This window comes from Bemisia tabaci, chromosome 5 (genome assembly GCF_918797505.1).
Source record: "Bemisia tabaci chromosome 5, PGI_BMITA_v3".
Lineage (NCBI taxonomy): Eukaryota > Metazoa > Arthropoda > Insecta > Hemiptera > Aleyrodidae > Bemisia > Bemisia tabaci.
This window is the reverse complement of record NC_092797.1, coordinates 23,817,965-23,837,629: the sequence shown is the minus strand read 5'-3', so window position 1 is coordinate 23,837,629 and position 19,665 is coordinate 23,817,965. Positions and strand designations below refer to the sequence as shown.

At 40.2% G+C, this 19,665-nt stretch overlaps 1 protein-coding gene across 2 annotated transcripts in view; it reads left to right on the top strand.

The window, feature by feature from the left end:
- dysf (neuronal PAS domain protein dysfusion) overlaps window positions 1-19,665 on the top strand; it is a 225,560-nt gene that overhangs the window by 178,477 nt on the left and 27,418 nt on the right. For both annotated transcript variants that reach the window (XM_019051040.2, XM_019051041.2), the window contains one exon: window positions 19,193-19,372. In XM_019051040.2, the coding sequence (XP_018906585.2) occupies window positions 19,193-19,372 (180 nt within the window). The remainder of the gene's footprint in view (window positions 1-19,192; window positions 19,373-19,665) is intronic.

Genomic DNA, 19,665 nt, shown 5'->3' with positions numbered 1-19,665 from the left:
CAATTTGACCTGGAGCTCAACGCAGAGAGGAATGATAACGAGGACTTGAGATGAAAAAGACAAGCCCTCCACGCGGCGATCGGCATGTACACATGTTAGCGCCTACAAGACTGCATGAATACTGCTCCCATTGCGCCAAACACAGTGCGGTCAGGAGCGGTTGGCGTGAAACTTATAGCGCCTACAAGACTGCAGGAATACTTGCAATTGCATTGCGCCAATCATAGTGCGATCAGCTTGGCGCAGCGGCGGAAGTTAAAATTATTAAACCACATTTATTTGTTCTTTCATAATTTTTTGGTTCATTTCTAATAAATGGAGGACCTTGTCCATATAGAGATAGGTTTACGGAACTTAACTTTTGCGCAAAGTTCCGTGAAATTTTGCTAGTAGTGTTGACAGGCCGGCTTTCGCAAAAATGTATCCAACACGAGTATGCAAACGCGTCTTATACACCCCTCCCCCTCCGGCACGTTCACTTAATGGTTTTTTATTGATATTTCAAAACGAATGAGAAGGGGGCGGCAAAATACAGGCGGCCCATGGGCGGCATGTAGGTAAACCCGGCCCTGATTTGGTGCACTTCGAAACCAAATTATCCCAGTGTGCAACGAAAGGAAGACACCACCGATCCAAGTCAGCGCAGAGCAAAGTCAGTTGCCTTTAAACACATCTCATTACCTGATGTAGGTATTTCAAATTTTCTACCTGTCCTAACGACACTCACGTTCAATCATTTCATTCCCGGATCGCGGGATCCGACGCGTGGCTATTTTCATTTTCCCATCATATCCTGGCTTTCTCCTGTGCTTTTAGAGGGACTAATTCTATCAACACCAACACCATTAAAATTGCACTCATTCAGAATCTATTTACTCGCTAGACACTTGTTTAATTTGCGATGATACGTCAGGTGTCAAATCATGACTCAGCTGTGAGCTGAAGGGTTTCCTCGCACGTCAACTTCTACCTCCTGCATCGTATTAAGGTGCATTCACACATAATCAAACTTACTTTCTGTCTCGTGCATGTTATTCATCTCATTCGCGCGTTTACCCACATTTTATAATGTTATCTTCTTTCTTTTGCTTCTCTTGGACCTGAAGTAGACTGAAATTAACAGAAACGCATCAAGTTGCATTTTGAAGAAAAATTGAGTTGGGAGTAAATCATCTAACTTCGTAAAGTTAATCTGACGCCTCTCCGTTTCATGCATCTTCTTTCATGGACAATTTTGGCCGCGCAAAAAACAAAACAGTGATACAGATCTTGTGTGTCAACAAGTCTTAAGTTTGCGAATTTAAAAATAAGGTTGGTGAGTAGTAACTCTAGAAATGGAAAAGTCAAAATTCCTACATCCTTTGAAATTCTCTCTTTTATGGAGCGATTCTTTGGACAGTGTCTGTTTGTAGCAATGACTATCGTTTATTCACCGATATCACACGCTGCGATAAATCCTTCCCTAAACAAGGCAAAGTGATAAATGTAAACCAATACGGAAACAAAAAGCGAAAGAGCTCAGCTTGATTCACACCGAGGGAGTCACATCAATCAAGAAATTAATCCTACTAATATGAAAGAGGTAACTGGATAGGGGAAACGGACCAGATCTCACACGTCAGTCGGTCAGGTTCAGCGATACTCAAATGGCCCCGCGGCACGGACCCTTATCGAGGATGCCAAGTTGGCAAAAGAAATCAAAAAAATTGTCGTAAGAAACTGGACTTCAGCTAAATCAACCATAGAGAACATCGCGTCGTAGTGGGAACAAGAGTGGGCCGCTTAAAGTAGCGGACGCACAGCTTTTAAAATATTTGAGAAATATTAACGAGCGAAACCCGATCAGTTCGAAGAACAAAACTATAAGAGGAAATGACAAATTTTATCTACTGTAGATGAGCCGCTCAGCAATGGAAGTAGAAAATTGATCAGACAACTACAAGATCTGAAAGATCAGAGGAAATGCCGTCAAACTGTCAATTGGACGTATTTCTGTTAGATGGAACTATGTGCACTATGACGTGAGCCCTGTCAAGCATATATTCTTATGGGTCTTAGGGCTCACGTCTTAATGCACATAGTTCTGTTTGCCAGAAATACGTCCAATTTGGTAAATGAGACCGTAGCTGTGCAAGAATAGCCATCTGTTAAATATATTCCATCCATTGGTCAACTAAACCGTGCTAAGTGCCGAAAATATTTGGACTACATTTTGAAGCATCTATCAGCATCTACAACGAAACAGAAATAGTAATTCCTAGGTGCAAAATGTGGTCCATTTCATAGACCGTAAACCTAGAGCTCCCCAAATCGTGATCGTTACTTTAAGAATCAACAATATGTTCTCCATCTCCGAACCTCTTTTTTTTTGGGGGGGGGGGGGGCGTAGAAAAAGCGAACAAAATCTGCTGCCTACTCCCTATTACTATGAAAGCACAGGGACAACTAGATTATCCACTGGCTACTCATCGACTGGTGGAAACTTCTAAGTTTGGGGCTTTACCATTGAATCCTTGAAATTATGTTGCTGTCGGCCGGTTATTACTTGGTTATTGGCAAACAATTACATTTTTCGTCAGTGATGGGCATACCTTCTGACACACATCTCACGAGCTAGCAAAAAAATTACCACTGCTACGCATCGAGACATTCTGTGCCCCCAAAAGTAAACTGTTCAATCCTGCTTGCCAGGATACTAATAAAGAGTGTTGATGTCTGAATTTGCAGAATCCTGGGGAGTAACTTGTGCCTCTCATATTCATACTTCCTGGATAGTCGATGTGAATTTTCTGCATGAGATATTTTTTCTCTGTTCCCTTAAACAGCCTTCATGGCCTTCATGGTCTTAGAGCTTTAAGAGCTTTAAGGGCCTTAAAAGCCTTAAGAGCCTTAAAAGCCTTCATGGCTTATCCCTTCTTTCCCTTGTAAGACATCCTTACCACAGTATCTCAACCCCCTTTTTTACTCCCTCCCTCCATTTTTTCAGTGAATACAAGGGAAAATCTTAAAAAATAGCTTTCCAAATATTCTTAATTGACCCGTTTTTCTTCTTCTTTCTTTCTTTCTTTTAAGTAGGAGGCTTTCGAAAAGACTGAACTTGAACTGCCTTCTCTCCCCTATGCGGCTTACTCAATACTTGAACGGTCCTCAATGGCGGTTCCCCGTTTTGCTGGCGATAAAGAATATTTTCTCACACCAGACGACAACCATGACTGGACCCCCGTGCCCGCGTCCGATTAGCGTTGATTGCTCACCACTCAACAAAAAATAGTGTTGCACTTTGACCAGAGCACCATGCACCAGGCATCGTTGTGCCTTATGCACCGAGCATCGAGGATCCGACACGAAGCGAAGCGCGGACAGTGCAATAAAACTGATGTATAATGTGAAAATTCCGAAATGGCGGCCCGAGTTACATTTCTATTTTGAGAAAAAACGAATTAATGTAGCCGCTCTGAGCTCCGGCGAGCGTCTCCAGGTGAGGTGTGTACTCGCACTGGCATGGCTCACGGGCAGGTGCTCCGTCTGCATCTGTGCCCGCGCCTGCGCCTCAATGTAGGTGTCAAGTTGATAAATGAGCGCTAAAAACGTCTCAAACGACCGCGCTGAAATGAGTCTGAAACTGAGCTTCGAGCTATGTTGCCATTCTCTGTGTATCGTGTCGAGTGAGGTCACGGGGAAAATTCGAGCGAAATTTTGGAGGAAGAGACGACGAAGATCATACACGAACCCGCAATTTGAACTGAAAAACGATACAAATTTGAGAAAATTCAGTTAATTGGGCATATAACAGATTAATATAAAAGTTCGGAATTCTCATACGTATTTAACTGTGTTTGTGAAATCTGAGGGAAAAAAGTTATAAATTAAAAAATGCAATCAGACCTAGTGAAATTTTATCTTATGTTGGATGAAAAATTTAAAATAATGGAAAAAGGAAACATTGCTTTCTCACTTCAGCGCCAGTTTTGAAAATTTTCAAAATGCTGATCGCTTCTAACGTAACATTTGATGGTGAAATATGGGGTACGTTGTTTAATTTCAGACATTTTACTGCAACTTATTCGAAAGCTGCAGAGCCTGATAGTTAACTTTCTTATATCTGCGTTTGAGTCTCTGAAGAGGTCTCTTGGAGACAATCCCAGAAACTCATAAGTCAAGGATCTCGTTGCTAATGATGTCTGGTATGGCTCATGGTACACGGAGAAAAAAACCTCGTGCGTGGGACCCGAAGTTTAGGTCATATGGATCTCTGAAGTTTTCGGATTGAGCATCTGAACACTTTAGGTCTAGCTGTCTAGGTTTGGATCACACATCTGAAACTTCAGTCCTTACATATGAAGTACTTCAGATGTGAGAACCGAAGTTTTTCGGTTGTGAGAACCGAAGTTTTTCGGATGTGAAAACCGAAGTACTTCAGATATAAGAACTGAAGTACTTCAGATATAAGAACTGAAGTTTCAGATGTGTGATCCAAACCTCAGCAGCTGGACCTAAAGTCATCAGATGCTCAATCCGAAAACTTCAGAGATCCATATTACCTAAACTTCGGGTCCCAGCCACGAAGTTTTTTTCTCCGTGTGCGAGGACATCCATCTTGCTCATTCAATAATTCAATTAATATTATAGCAAGCATGCAAAAAACGCGTAAGATCAAGTATCCATGAGCCATGCTGGACCATATTAACAACGCAAGGGCTTATGAGTTTTTGGACTTTCACCCTTTTTGCACGTACTGATTCATTTATTTAAAGACACGACCCTGTTTGTGAGAAATCTCTCAAAAAAATTCATTTCCGATGGAAACGGCAACCATCGAGAACGAGGCGCATGGATGTCTCCGGTTCCGAGACTTAAGATGAATCGGCAAAGCGCGAACCATCGTTTCATGCGCCCGTTTTGTCATGTAAATCACAGGAAGACTGTCCCGGCGCGAGTCATGTGTCATACTTACGCCTCTCTCAAAAATTGATCATTCTCGCGGCCGTAGCCTGGATGCGGAGTGAGACATGAAAGCCCCGAGCGAACGCATATTCGCTGGTGTTTCCGCTCTTTTTCTGCACCGAGCAGCGAGACCAAATAAATTTTCCGAGCTTATACTTTACGTGAAAAATGTTTGTGAACGCCAAAATCTTGTAGTGAAAGGTGCAAAATGAAATGCTCCTTTCATAGTCTAATTTTTATTACCGGCGTACGACAGCGTGAGTTAGGCAGGGAACTCAATTCGCGGTGCTTGTAAATAATAGGTGCGTGAAGTTTATACATTTTTATGCTACATTTGGAATACATATCTTTGGAAGAAAAAATGTATTTCATTTCTTCGATTTAATATTTGCCACGTTGTATCAACATTTGGAGTAAAATAAATAAATCGAGACTAATTTCATGCAGAGCTATGCTCGAAAATTCGAAAAAAGATTCGATTGTGCGTATAATGGAATGAACACTTTACGAATAACATTTTAAACTGGATAAGTGGATAGTTCGTCCAGTATCAAGGTACACTTTTTTTATTCGTTCAAAAGCGTTACGATGGCTGTTATAACCATAAAATTTGTGCGGTTGTGCACATCCAAATGTCCTGATGCTATAACGTCAAATAGATTAACGTACCCAGAAACTTTCTACGTTTGAAACTCCACTTGAAGTGACAATACATCTGAGCAGATGATCTTTACGTTGTTGTCTCTCTACGATGATTTGCAATTTATTCCAGGAAGAAAAATTTCTTGATGGAGAAAGTTTGGATACATTTTAAGGAGTTGTTGGGACAAAAAGAGAAAGTTTTTATATCGTGAAAAACAGGAGTTCATCATTAGGCTATAACACTTCGAGAAGAATAATTCGGCAAAAGTTTTGAAGACCTGCTCTATTTTTGAAGAAGGCTATAACAATATGATGAATGTGCACGTAAATGAATTGAAATGTTCCTACATAAGCCATAGTTAGAGCGGGAAGGGGATTATAGAGATGAGAGAGTCATCTGGAGCTCCGAGCTGAGTAATTGATAAGTGGGCACTCTGCACATCACCGCCGTCCATAACATCCATAATTGTTCTCGGTTCTTTTATTTATGATCTTTAAATTACCAGGTGATGAGCATTTTCTCAATAAACACCAATAAAAAATGCTCCATGAGTAATAAAAACGAAAATATGAGCCTCATTTTGACAGCTTCAGAGTGTGAATCAGGGCCCATCGCCTCACTCGTGTTACAGCTCTTCGGTGCTTTTTATAACTCCAGGTCTTTGCCTCAATAATTGTTTTTATCGTATTATTAGTGACTCCCTCTCCCACCTTGATATTCTTTCAACACCAGAATCTGTTTTTCTTAGGAGCGTATAGGCACTCACTGAATACCTTCGGCGGATACACTTGGGTCAAACCCCGAATTGCTCCTGGTTTACCCCTTAATCATCTTCCGTGCTTTGTTTTTAAAGCCTCTGACTTGCCTGTTACCGATGCCCCTTTTATTTACACTGATCTCATTATTAAGCTGAAATCTAAGAGAACATTGATAATGAATCAAGAGAAACCGGAGCCTGGCTTCCACATAAGGAAAATGTGAGAAAACGCTCTGAGGTTTAACGGTTAGCCCGAACCATGAAATTCCGCTGAGAGTTATTTTCATTCAAATTCCACACCAAAACTTGCAAGAATAGGAAGTCTCAAGCGTCATTTTGATAGAAAGATCAGACTGCTTTTAGTTACTTTTCAGTGGCGTGGCGTGCTTTTCGATTTATCGATTGTTGTGCCATTAAAACCTATGGAGAAGGATCGGTAACCAGGGTGTTCGCAGCGAAACACACCTTTATAATCGATTCTTCACCATAGGTTTAAATGACACAGCAATCGATATATCGCAAAGCACGCCACGCCACTGTTACTTTCATAACTCGGGAAAAGGACCTGTAGGAATGGTTGCGTCTCAGGGCATGTCGACGTCAATGAGGACGTTAATCAATTGAGGAACGGACGGAAGTAACTTTCCGAGGACTTATTCCTTACAATAGCCCAAAACAGGATTTTCGTTGTTTTCTCCTGACTTAAAATTTTTCAAAAATTTCATCATCCTACTCATTCATATTTCGTCTTAATTAGGTCACTCTCAGCCCAGCAGAATAATTTATTTAAAAAATAAAACAAACAAGAGAATAATTAAATAATGAAAGAGAATGCATATTCACTTTATTTTTCGTTATTTCTGACAGAAATTTTTTAAGGATTATCACTCAATTTTCATTTGTGCGCATATATCAGTAAATTTTCATGAGTTATTTTCTGCCCTTCTTCCACTCAACAAAGTAAATCACTCGATCTTCTTTATTGTAATAATACAACCGATGATTTGTTATTTTCTGCGTCGAACCAAATTCTTTAAACTTCCCACATGATAAAAAATGCCTTTCTATTATTGTTTCGATTTTGGGTTCTCATCAGCGGATGAGGACGTCAAACTCTGAAAAAAGAATAAGAAGGAGAATAGCAAAGAAAGAAAATTGGCTTCCATTGCATTAAGGAAGGTTTGTAAACGGTCATAAATCCGACACATCTAAAACGCCGCAAGACGAATGTGTGAGTGAGGGAAAGCTCATAAATGCTCCTAATGTCTGTTGAGCCACATTACACTCCGCCTATACCATCAAAATATGTTGAAGCTCCGGAGTATGAAGAAAGGATCTAATATGAGGCGAGGCTGGGTTGGAGGAGCAAGTGCGGTTTTCGACGTCGCGCCCGTCATAATTCCAACGTATTTGCGTCAAAAGTGGCGCAGTCTAGCGGAGGATCCCGGAGCGTAAATAAATACAGCTCAAAACGCCGGCTATGAATAATGAATGACAGGCATAATATTGGTAAGGTGAGTCTCGACGTGTGAATCCTACGACGACTGTGGCGCACCGAGGCGTCAAACTTAAGGACCACCTCCACTCAGGAGAGGGCGTCACGTCAATATCGAGTTGGTTGGTGGTCTTTTAGCATGTTTAAACAGCGCATCACTTTAATTGCAAGAGTACAAGGATGCACTGGATAGGGCGGTGAGTTAAATGCCCCAAGGGTGGGAGAGTAGGGCGGGGGGTAGGGCTTCGATGCAGGGGGAACCGTGGACCTTCTGAACTTAACGGCAATTAAGTGAGTGGTCTCGGGTCAAGTGCAAGGTGTGAATTTCACTTCGATTCTGAAGTGCTGGACTGCTGGTCTGCCTCTTGGATTGTCTCATGGTCCAATTTCAAGACCTGCTCATGGAGGAGGTTTAATTAAATTGCTTGATATTTAAATTTTGATATGTGAGTTCCTAGAAGTAAGAGCAGTAAGATCAGCTAATGCTCTCAACCCAACGCTACAATTGATCCAGATTGAGGGGCACAGTTTCCTGCGAAATGTGTCGTTCAATTTGAGAACCGGGCATTAATTTGTGTCATTATTTTGAAACGATCAAAATACACACGGATTTCTTGCAGGAGAAGTAGTTGTGAGAAAAATAATGTAAAAATGTTGAATGGTAAAAGTGTTTAACTAAAATTTAAACAGGTTTGTTTCACAGCTTTGAAAGCTTTTATAGCGATGATACCCGGGTTTTTCCGCATTTATTTCCTATTTCCTTCATCTTGTTTCTTCCCGCATAATTTGTACGTAAACATACTTAAAGGCTCAGAGAGATGCTTCTTCGGTACTGATTAGATCGTTCCATACGCGATGATGCAATTCAACCTTCACCTACAACCACACACCTATTTTACACGGGCTATCTGTAAAGACTTGTCTATATTAATTATTTCTGTTAGTCACTGAGCATCTCGATAAATATTCCCTCGCCTCTTTACCTTCGAGATCCCTTATGAATTGGTCAATTAGTCATCGCTGAAAAAAGACTTTTGATTCCTCCTTTCAACTCCGGGATGAACTTTAGCTATGCAGGTCGCGTAATGAACGCTTATAAGTTATGCAGAGTTTGACCAACACCGTTGATTAATTTATTTATCGCTACTCATTCTTCCTTGCATGTACCATAATTGAATTGGCAGTTATTCAATTTCTCTTGAAATTCTAGGAAGCTTCGAAGGTAAAACGAAACACACAAATGTCTAGACGGGTGCTCGATCGCGACATGGAACTGTTCTTTTTTTTGTCATTTATTCATGACAAGTGCGACCGTTTTGATGGCACCTGATCCATTTTGTATCTGACAGAAAATTTGGACAGCTTAATTTCACGCTCAAATAACAACCACGATTCATTCATACCAATTCCACCGCGTATTTGCGATCAAGACTTCACACTTTGTCGTCGCTCTCTGGCGTAAACGCGTATCTTGATTTCCACATGAGCCCCAGAAAGTATTGATTTATACGTAAAACAGGGCTCACGTGGAGATTGAGGTACGTCCTTACGCCAGACTTCAGCCAAAAGATATTCTAATGGACGATGTGGACCGCAATAAGAATATTTCTCCTCCTAATAGGACACCCAGTTGAGTCTCCCTTGATGATGAAGATTTTTGGTACAAACGCCTGCGCAGCCATTTTATTGAAGCAAGAGGTTGGCAAGTCTTTTCTCTTAAAAATAGAGAAAAATAATAAAACATAAGAATGAACTTGTTCATCCAGCTTTTTTTATAATCATTTTCTGATTTTCATTTCTTTATTAATTTGTATCCCCATTAAAAAATCCTAAGACTTTCCGTAAAATTTGCGCTAGAGAACGTACTTGCGCGTAATATTGCTTGAATCAAGATTGATAAAAACAAAACAAGCTCATTTGTTAGGCCTCATTTCAATTATCGCGGTGTTTTCCTGAAAATTTCTTGATTAACCCTTACTTTTTATCCATTTTCTTTTTCATGCCTGTCACCCTATGTAATAGATGTTAAATTCAAAGAGCAGAAAGAGAACTCTTTCCTAAAAATTTTGCAAATGCATTTATTTTGTTTGTTCATTTTGATAGTCAATTTTTCTGAGAGCTCTCTATTCATCGAGTCTCAGCTATTATTGTAAAAAGATTGCACATTGCCTTAAGCGGAACTCATGAGAAGGTCACACAAGTCGTACGTCTTTTGCGAATTTTCCCCGATGTTTCCCTATTCATTTTGTTTTGTGAAGCTACAATAAATATCCACCTTCAAGCGGGACGAAAAGAAGGCCTAAGTTGAAAATTTACAGAGAGCATAACCATGTTTCCCCTGCGTATTATATTGATAAAAAAATCTGCAAAGTCTGAGGAACACCTTGCTGGCCGTCGGGACACTAGTCCTCTCTTAAGTACTGTCTTTCCACAGTTTACTTCATGAATAATTCATTCAGCCGAGATAAAAGAGCGATAAAATTTTTCGGAGGAACATTTAAAAACATCGCTGTGAAATGCAGAAGCTGTCTAACCTAGTGGGCAGTCAAATTATGAAGGGAAAAAAGCAGAATGAGCGGTCTTGAAACACACAAAAATGCCGACCGATTAAGACAAATTTGTAGGAATTATAATGGGCGTCTGGGGATATGAATAATTCTGCAATGGTCCTAGTGAGTTTTATCTACCGCGGCAACCTGATTCGCGGTGACATAAATGGGAGAATCAGACAGCTGGTGAGACGGATCTCATTCCTCGGTCCCAGGTTCACGGTGCGCGCCGCGCCGCGAAGTCTTTTTTGCCAAGTAAGCGTCCTATGAGATGTTCTCCAGGAGAGTGTCTCGTACAATCTTGATTTGTTCCATATGGAGTCCCTTTATACCCAGAGTTAAGACAACTCACTTTTGGTTGGGCCAGCGTTGGGCTGAAAGTGGCCTAAAAAAAATCCAATTCTGATTGGTTCTCGCTCATGGAGGCCGAAACGAGTGCACCAAGATGGCGGTATCTCGAATGGAACAAGAATAATGAAAATATTACCTAATGTGGTTTATCACGAGTAAATTGTTATTTCCATAGGTTCAAAATGAAAATAGATTAAGAAATTATTCACAAACCAATCTCATTTTCTTTTTAGTTGATCACTTTGTTGATGTTGTTGTTTTTGTGTGACAGACATCGCAGGATTCCTGATCCTTATCCCTCAATATCGTTCGTTTGGGTGCACTCGTTTCGGCTTCCATGGCCTTCCAAGGCCAGTCAGCTGATAATCGAGTTGTCTTAACTCTGGGTATAAAGGGACTCTAGTTCCATAAATAGAGTAAAATGTTTCGGGACATATCTGATGATCCTCTAAACTATTCTCGATGTACTCTTGAGTTGAAGTTCCAAATCACCCGGACGCTGAAGAATGCCTTTGCGTCATAAAGTTTTCCATTTAAGCTCTCAAACAAACGTAAACGTCTTGAATTTTTCCGAGATCTGAAACTTAATGTGAACGTTGAGACATTTTTTAGCCGCACAGAAGAGTGACAAAGCTTTCAGACGATGAAACTCTCGAACCACATATCGGTTTGCGACGTTGCTGACTTCCTGTCATACTCTATTTTTTAAATGAAGAACGACTCAGCGGGACTCCTATTGAACGCATTTGATTTAAAAAGAACCACATCCATTCTTGCATGAGCCCTGAGAGCCATAAGAGCAGATACATGACAGGGCTCATGTCACAATGAATATAGTTCCTTTTGATTTATATGCGTCTTATCATTGATCTTCTCTTTCCAGAGTAAATTCTGAAAAAAACGTCAATAAAATTATGATGATTTGTTTTTCCTTCGAAAAATTCAAACAGGAGCGGGCTTTTGAAAAACCTCAAACGAGATTTTCTCTGTATTCAATGTTATCGATGTTTATCAAAAAAGTGAAGAGATGTTTTATTTTTTCCCTTTAGCAGGAGTAAATGAGTCAGGGAAGAGCATGTCATTAAACGCATATTATTACTGCAGAAAAATTAATAAATGGAAAAGTAAATTTCATAATAAATAATTGAGAGAATGACAGACTCAGCTTGGACGATAGTGTGTTCAATGGGAATCCAGGATGAAGTCGTACACGGAAACATTGGTGAAAAGATTGATGTTTCTTTTTGATGTCATACATCTTGGAGTAATGATGGAGCTTAAAAAGCACCGTGAGCCGTGTAGATCCTTCATTGCTGTAAGAGCCAAGTATCACGAGCTGTGCATGGAGCAGCCGAACCGTATATCAAACGGCCGAACCGACACATTATATACTCATTTCAGTTTATTATAATGGTAGCTCAGGTGATGATTATTCAATTGGATCGTACAGCGAGTGATTTAGAGCGGACTAAGTCTCTCGCCGCGTTAAAATAGTTCGGTCGAGTAACATGATGAATTATTTTGGAGGCTTAGACTCTCCAATTGATAACGCCTCAAAAGCGTTATGATTACAAAGTGCATATGTTATCAGAAAAGTGATTTTGAAACATTTTGACACATATTTGACGAGCAACGGTTATCGCTACCGTTTATGGGCTTTTCAATTTTTTGGGTTTAACGTTCATCGAGAATGGATCGAGCATGATTTATAGTGAAAAAATTAAGAAACTAATTAGCATGATGCAACAAATCTTATCAGAATTAGTGTAAATGTTGAATGTGACATCAAATGTTTTTCAGATTCACAGTTATTTGAGTACTTTAGAAAACCTAAAAAGTAAGTTCTAGTAGCATTTCGAACACTGACAATGAGGACAGATCGTACTTCACCTCGATTTTAAGACTAGATGCACGATTTCTATCATGTTTAACTCTCAGTATTTATAAGAAGTAGTTAAGGTTTAATTTACTTGATCGCAGAAATATCCTTTAAAGAAGGAACTGCAAATGGACAATTGTCTTAATGTCAAGCATTGTTTTGTATCGTCCAGATTAAATTAACTCTGAAATACTATCCAACAATGATCAAAACTACTCATCTTGAGAAAAAAGTTAGCCTCGATTACTAAGAGAAAAGGGTCTGGCACCGGCACTGATCAGATAAAACAACTGTCAAAGATGAAATTTAATTGAGGGTTTAGGCGCTCTTGGCCTCAGTTTTCGGGAATAAATTATATTCCGCTAGCAGCGCTGCCTAGATACGTAATTTTTATTCAAAGATTCAATTTCAACCAATAATTATTACGACCGCTAGTTTGAAGCAACAGTCCTGAGGTTGTAAAAAAGGTGCGTTCTTTACCGCAATGCATTTTTTTAGACCAACTTTTACTTTCAAGCAAAAGTTCAGGCGTACACATACGCTTGTTTAATACCTTTCATGAGTCTAGTGATTAGATCGGTCTTCTTGGTAAGTTTTCTCATTTCAATGCAAAAATGTATGTTGTCGAAAGAACAATTTTTTGTTGTATTTTTTTAAGAGCGAATCGATTTCGTAGGTATGTCAGAAATCTTAAAGAATTTGGAAGATTAGCTTCAAAATAACTTAAGGCGCAGAGAGAACTGTCTCCTCCATCAAAGATAAATCGGGCAGTTCTCGTTACAGCAGAGTAAAAAAATATCAAATTTTAAAATTTTAAAGACTAAAAGCATGGAGGTAAACAACGCCCTCGTCTGGACAACCAAAAAATTTCCAATTTCAACTGCGCCTTTAAGTACATCGTGAGAAAACCTTGTGGAAGGATTGTGCAATACTTTAATGGGACTCTGGAGTAAAAGACATCAGAGACGCGGGTTTGATCTGGAAATGGGGGCAAACAAGGGCGAGAAGGCAGTGGCTGAGTTGCGCCGAGCGGAGGGCGAGAGCCATAAAGCATCCCAACATTATTTTTCACCATTATCGCCGTAATGTGTAATCAATTATGTGCAATATAAATTAACAGGTAACACTTCTGGCGAATGGAGGCTCCGCGCCGGCTGGAACATAATCTCAGGCAACGTGGAAATGATTTAAGGCGCACTCGTATAAGTTGGAAATATGATTTAGAGCGGGTCTAATATCTGTTAGCTGCTTGTGAATAACAAGATTAGATGAAGTTGCCACAGATGAGGCCAAAAGCATTACGCGACTGTGAAAGGCCGTTGCTCGGATGTTCCAATTAAAACATGGAGCGTGTTATTTATTGGAACACGCTATGACCCCCCAGCTTCGGGCCCCGGTCTGCGGATGTCGCCGTCCCTGCAGAAATCTTGACATTTCCCTTGATACACAACTTTGAGTAAATTACACTCCCCGCCCGGCTCCTGCGCCGAAGCCAAAGCAACCAAAGCAACAGAGCTTAGCCACTAATATATTGACTCGCCGTGGCATCCATTTTCATACCGACTTCTCCCTTATCCACCGCTTATTCTCTATTGTAAATATCCTCAAATCCATCGCTGACCCTCCGCCAGGGCCCTGCCAAGGCGGAATTCTCGAAAAACAACTCCCGGGCAATCTCAATCGCTCCATAAATACCCGATGAGTTGTGCCGCGACGGTAAACACTCCTACAGCCGTTTGCTCCTTGCCTCCTTCCTTGGGTGGCACGCACCGTTGCCGCGACCTCCAATCACCCGGCAAAAAACTTTGCCCCATATCCGATACTTGCAAAAGTTTTCACTCCAACAGCGAATTTTATTCAGAGGTTCGATACTACTTTGGCGCCACTCTATTCGAGTTCGGAACTTCCGACTCGGTGACTAACGAATTGCAACGTTGGTGCGTGATTTGGGTGCCACCTCGCGAGGTGGATTTAAAAAACGCTCTACATATCGAAAACCAATGGATCCGATTGGTCGAATCTGGTAAAAACGGTGTACATCGGTGCTGGTGATTGATGAGACAAACCGAGACAGAACTTCCCGCAGAGGTTCGGAACTTCAAATAAAATTCGCTTTATGCAACTCTACTTCTCGATCATAGAGACCCAACTTCAGTTTAAGGAACCAGAGTTTCTGTTAAGAATGCAAAGGCTCGTATTTTTTTCCGAGTACTTCGGTTGTGTGAACCAATAATTCGGGTTGTACGGTCAAAAACTTTATGAACTGCAATTTAGCGGGCTGATTATTGAAATTGATAGACAAAGCACTAGACAAAGGAGGAAAATGGGAAATGGAGCGATCCTGCGGGCCGATTATTGAAACTGATAGACAAAGCTATAGACAAAAACGACAAAAGGGATGTGGAGGGATCCTATTGGTGGAAACGGGTGGTTGCAATGGACAAAGGAGGTAGGTAATAGACTAACTAACGGCAACACACGAGAGACCCGACAGTTAGTTTATCATTTTCCCCTTAGTCTATATTAGAACCAACTATGTCAACCAATAGGATCGCTCCATACTCCCTATGTCATCTTTGTCTATCGCTTTGTCTATCAGTTTCAATAATCGCCCCGCTGTTGTTTGAAACGGGTGGTTGTCGCAAACTAAGGGGGAAAACGATGGACTCTCTCGAGAACAGGCTCTCTCGTGGATTGCCGTTAGTAAGTCTATTACTTACCTTCTTTGTCCACTGCAACAAACCACTTCTACTATTGGGATCGCTACATTTTTTCCTTGATTTTTTTGTCTATCGATTTCACAAATCAGCTCGCGGGCCTCGTAATCGAAGTTTTTCTCTCCACGGCAGAATTCTCTGGTAGAAGGGACCTTAAAAAATTCAAAATCGGGTGAGCGCCATCTAATAATGATAAGATGGTGCACGCTGATCCATAATGCATGATTTTGTATCGTGGATTTTTTAATGAGAAATTTTACGCAGATTTTAGTCTTCTTTTATGACGTGAATCTCCATTCTCAGGTCACTGAATTCGTGTCAATGAGAGGAACATTAGCTTGATCTTAGCAACTTAGGCTCTTATCATGTTTTGAATTTACATTCTTCAAATATTGGTAAATCTTGTTCGCTAAGAAACGCGGATTAAATTCTATTTTTAAAAAAACGGCAACTCTGCAACTGTGTATTTCAGTCCTGCAGCCAATGAAATTTTTCAAGTAGCGTGCGCTGTACCTTCATCACACCATCACTGCCTGAGCTCTGCTCTGCGCCTCTCCGTATCGTCGCATTTCATCACCGTTCCCCGGGACCTCCGTGAGAATTCCGCGAGGGCTCTTAAATTTGACCCTGACACAATATGTGAACGAAACTGGAACACTGGAAAAGTTAAACGGAGGCGCAGGATAAAAGCAGAGCGGTGTATACGACGTTGCATTCGGAGCAACGTCCTTTACCAACGGGGATGAACTATCGGCGGAGTTGTCAAACCAGAGAACGAAGAGAAACCGAGTAGCATGTAGACATTTTGCTTCTTTTGTTTCTTCTTGTTGAATATGGATCTTCAGTTATGGCATAATGTTCCGGCTACGATCAAATTTTTTCGGATTTAAATTTTAAATAATAAAAGAAAAAGAGAGTAAATCAATGTCACTTAGTTAATGACATCATTATGTCGCACTGTGGAGAAGAATGCAGTGGGCTTTGATCAGAAGTTTGTCAATTTTCATGAAATAGGAATCCAACGTGTATCAAATTTTGACCATCCTGGCTTTTGGTTAGTCACAAAGGATATTTGACAAATAGTTTCATCAAGATCACGCGGTTGTAGACCAAAAGAGCAAGGCGGTGGAAATGGGAAAAGAGGGGGTTCGTCACTTTATTCAAAGAGTTTTTGGTTGGACATACGCAGTTAAATTCGAGTAATAAAATGTATAGCTTTGGAGACTTAAACGCAAGGTTAGAAAAGTAAACTACACACTTTAGAATTTCGGCGTTGGCAGTGTTATTCTGCGTTATTTTTTTGTGTGGGAACAATCAAAAGGTCTTGGTTGCTAAACACAATTTTTTGTTAAATCAACCCATACCGCAAGTTACTCTGGGACATCGGATCATGAAGAAAGTGTTGAACTTGAGCATTCTTATTTTCCTTCCCATAGTCAGAGGTCGCGACTTGAGAATATCATGGCGGCTGGCGAATAATTTATAACGAGGTCGTGGATTTTCAACACAAATATTTGGTCACCTCGACCCAAAGATTTGATCGATTTGACATAGGGAAAACTAACGCCAAAAAAAGACCAACCAACAGCTTTTGTTACTTCGTGTTTTACTTCCCATAATAAGACAAGATTTGGGTTACTTTTTCTACTGCGTGCTTCCTGATGTAAAATTCTCTAGTTTTTAAGAAAATTTACCCTCTCTAAACAAACTCTCATGTATACTTATTTTAAGTTACTTAAGGAAAAAAAGGAATCGCGCCCTTGCAGAGCCAACGAGTTCAATGCCACTTTCTTACAAATGTTGAAAATTCAATAAACTGTAGGAAATGCCGAAGTAAAGTGCAGTTATAGTCGTTAAGGAGTAAGACGTGTTCCATCTACGGAAAAGAATATTAGCCTGTTAAAAACCACATATCTCCAACGGAAACCTCTCACAAGACCGCGCTCTTGCTCAGCCCCGCGGAATTCCCCTCCCGCCTAATGACCCCTCCCCCTCCTACAGCCTCTATGCGCCAGTTCTTTTTCGCTCTGTACTGATTTATCTTAATGGGAAATCACGGGAGTCACCAGACGTCTTTGCCTCGGCTTATACGATTCGTACTGCATAGTTCACTTTATATTAATCGTGTATTCCATCTATTTGTTTTCGTTGTTTCTCCCCTCTTCTCTCTATTTACGTCCTAACTGCTTATTTTTTCCGGCGCCCTAATTTAAGCCACAAAATATTTCTAAATCTATACAAAAGTTTCGAGTTATACGTTTTCAGCTGCCTTTGATAATTCGAGAACGAAAATACGGTCGCGTATTAGAAATTCCTAATTACCCACAATTCTGCCGTACTGAGGAAGAACGCCGTAAGAACATTCGAGAGTTGCCAAATTTCCTTCATTAAATTATTTAGTTTTGAGGAAAATAGTTAATATTTTTCCTTGGAATTTTCAGAAACTTTAGGTGAAATTGCGAACAACATTATTTAAAAATTTGATGAAAAATATTGATGAGTTTGCCAGGACACTCGTGTTTTATAAATCGAAATTTAACAGTTCTTAAAGGTTCATACGGCGTTTATCCTTAGCACGGCAGAATTTTAGTCAGACAGCAGCAGCATCTTTTTTCCTCGCTCTTCTGACAAAAAGACATATCTCGATTTCCAAGTGAGCCCTGTTCTCCGTATAAATCAATGCTTTCCGAGGCTCATGTGGGAATAGAGATACGCCCTTTCTCCAGGGAGGCGACGTTTCTTCACGTTGTCCCACGTCGCTAAAATTTCGGTGACCGTGGGTCCTCCGATTTTTGACAATCGTTGAAGGAATCCTCGGACCGTATATTTTTCAATGGTCACGGTTTTAAATTATCTGTGTTGCTGTGAACAGTTCTTAGCATTCTTCTTCCAGTGACTGAGGATCTTTGCTTTGTCTCGTTCCAACATGCGGCGCAAAGGGAACTCGTAATATCCTTCTTATGATCTGTAAATTTGCAGTCAATCATCAGGCTCTAGAAAAAGCTTCAATCTGAAATAGCACAGATCCTCAGAAACTCACCAAGGGAGAAAAAAGAGGAATGTTTGTGAAATTGACCGTTGGAAATATATGATACCTTTAAAAAACCTAACAGCGAGTATTAAACTTTACATTGTGTTATCCGTACGGCTTAACAGATCTTTTATACGTATGGTGAATATTAGTCTATTGGTAAGAATCTGTTGCTACAAGATTTGTTTGCGAGCAGACATAGCCAGAGGATCTAGTAGCCACCACTAAGTTGTCTCATCCATAATCTTCATGTAAAAACTTTCCGAATGATATTATTGGTGGCTGCAGGATCATGATACAGAAATGAAGACCTCATGCTCACTACTATGTTAAGAGAAGGGATTGTGCAGAGATGATAAGAAACATTTTTAAGCTCACAACCTGGAATTTCCTCCCCCTCTCATCCCTCGCTCTCCCAAATTCTGAAACAACTTTGACAACTATCGAAGGAAAAACAATGAGTGAATATTTGAAAAAGCTTAAATCGATACTGGAACTGATCAACAAAACCGACAAACACGGACAGGTAGGAAAAGCAACGTGACATTAACTTTCATGAAGATTATGGAATGGGACAGTTTCGGTTTCTTCTGGGATTTACTAATTTTTAAGAATTCTCTTTGAGAAGCCGCTAATAAAGGTATTGACAGGATTCGTATTTGATCTACTTTCTCGGAAGCACCCTCGTTTCCCAGTTTGGAAGATCAAAAAGTGTCAATGTGATGGAATCAAACTTGAAACTTTCGATAATATTAACCCATTTGCGGCAATTCTTTTTGAGAAATGATATGACGCTCATTAACATACTTGTAATGTCTGTTCTCAGGAGGATTTACTGATTCACGGAGACAGTGTCTACGACATGATAGACAAACAAGACCACCAGTCAATTCAAACCGAGCTCATGCGAAGCCCTGCGACCCAGGGAGACGACCATCGGCTGTTCCTATGTAGAATGAATGTTTCCAGGAATGCCAGGAGACAAATGCGTTTCGGCGACCAAAAAGTTAGTTGAAAATATTTTACGATTAAATCTTGACATTTATTTGATCGCTAAATTTGGTTAATTTTAAATTCCTGCAAATGCTGAAATGAAACTTTTTTTGAGAGTATCCTTTTCAGAACTAAATTGTTACTTGTGCTGGATATTGGACACAAATGAGATTAAAAGTTGAAACATTATGCTACCATTCTTATCTTTCTAATGATTATGACGCCATTCCTTATCTGAATCATCATCATATTTGCAAAGAGGAAATTCAAAACCTGGTAAGCACCATCCGGTGTCATTCAGGTTGT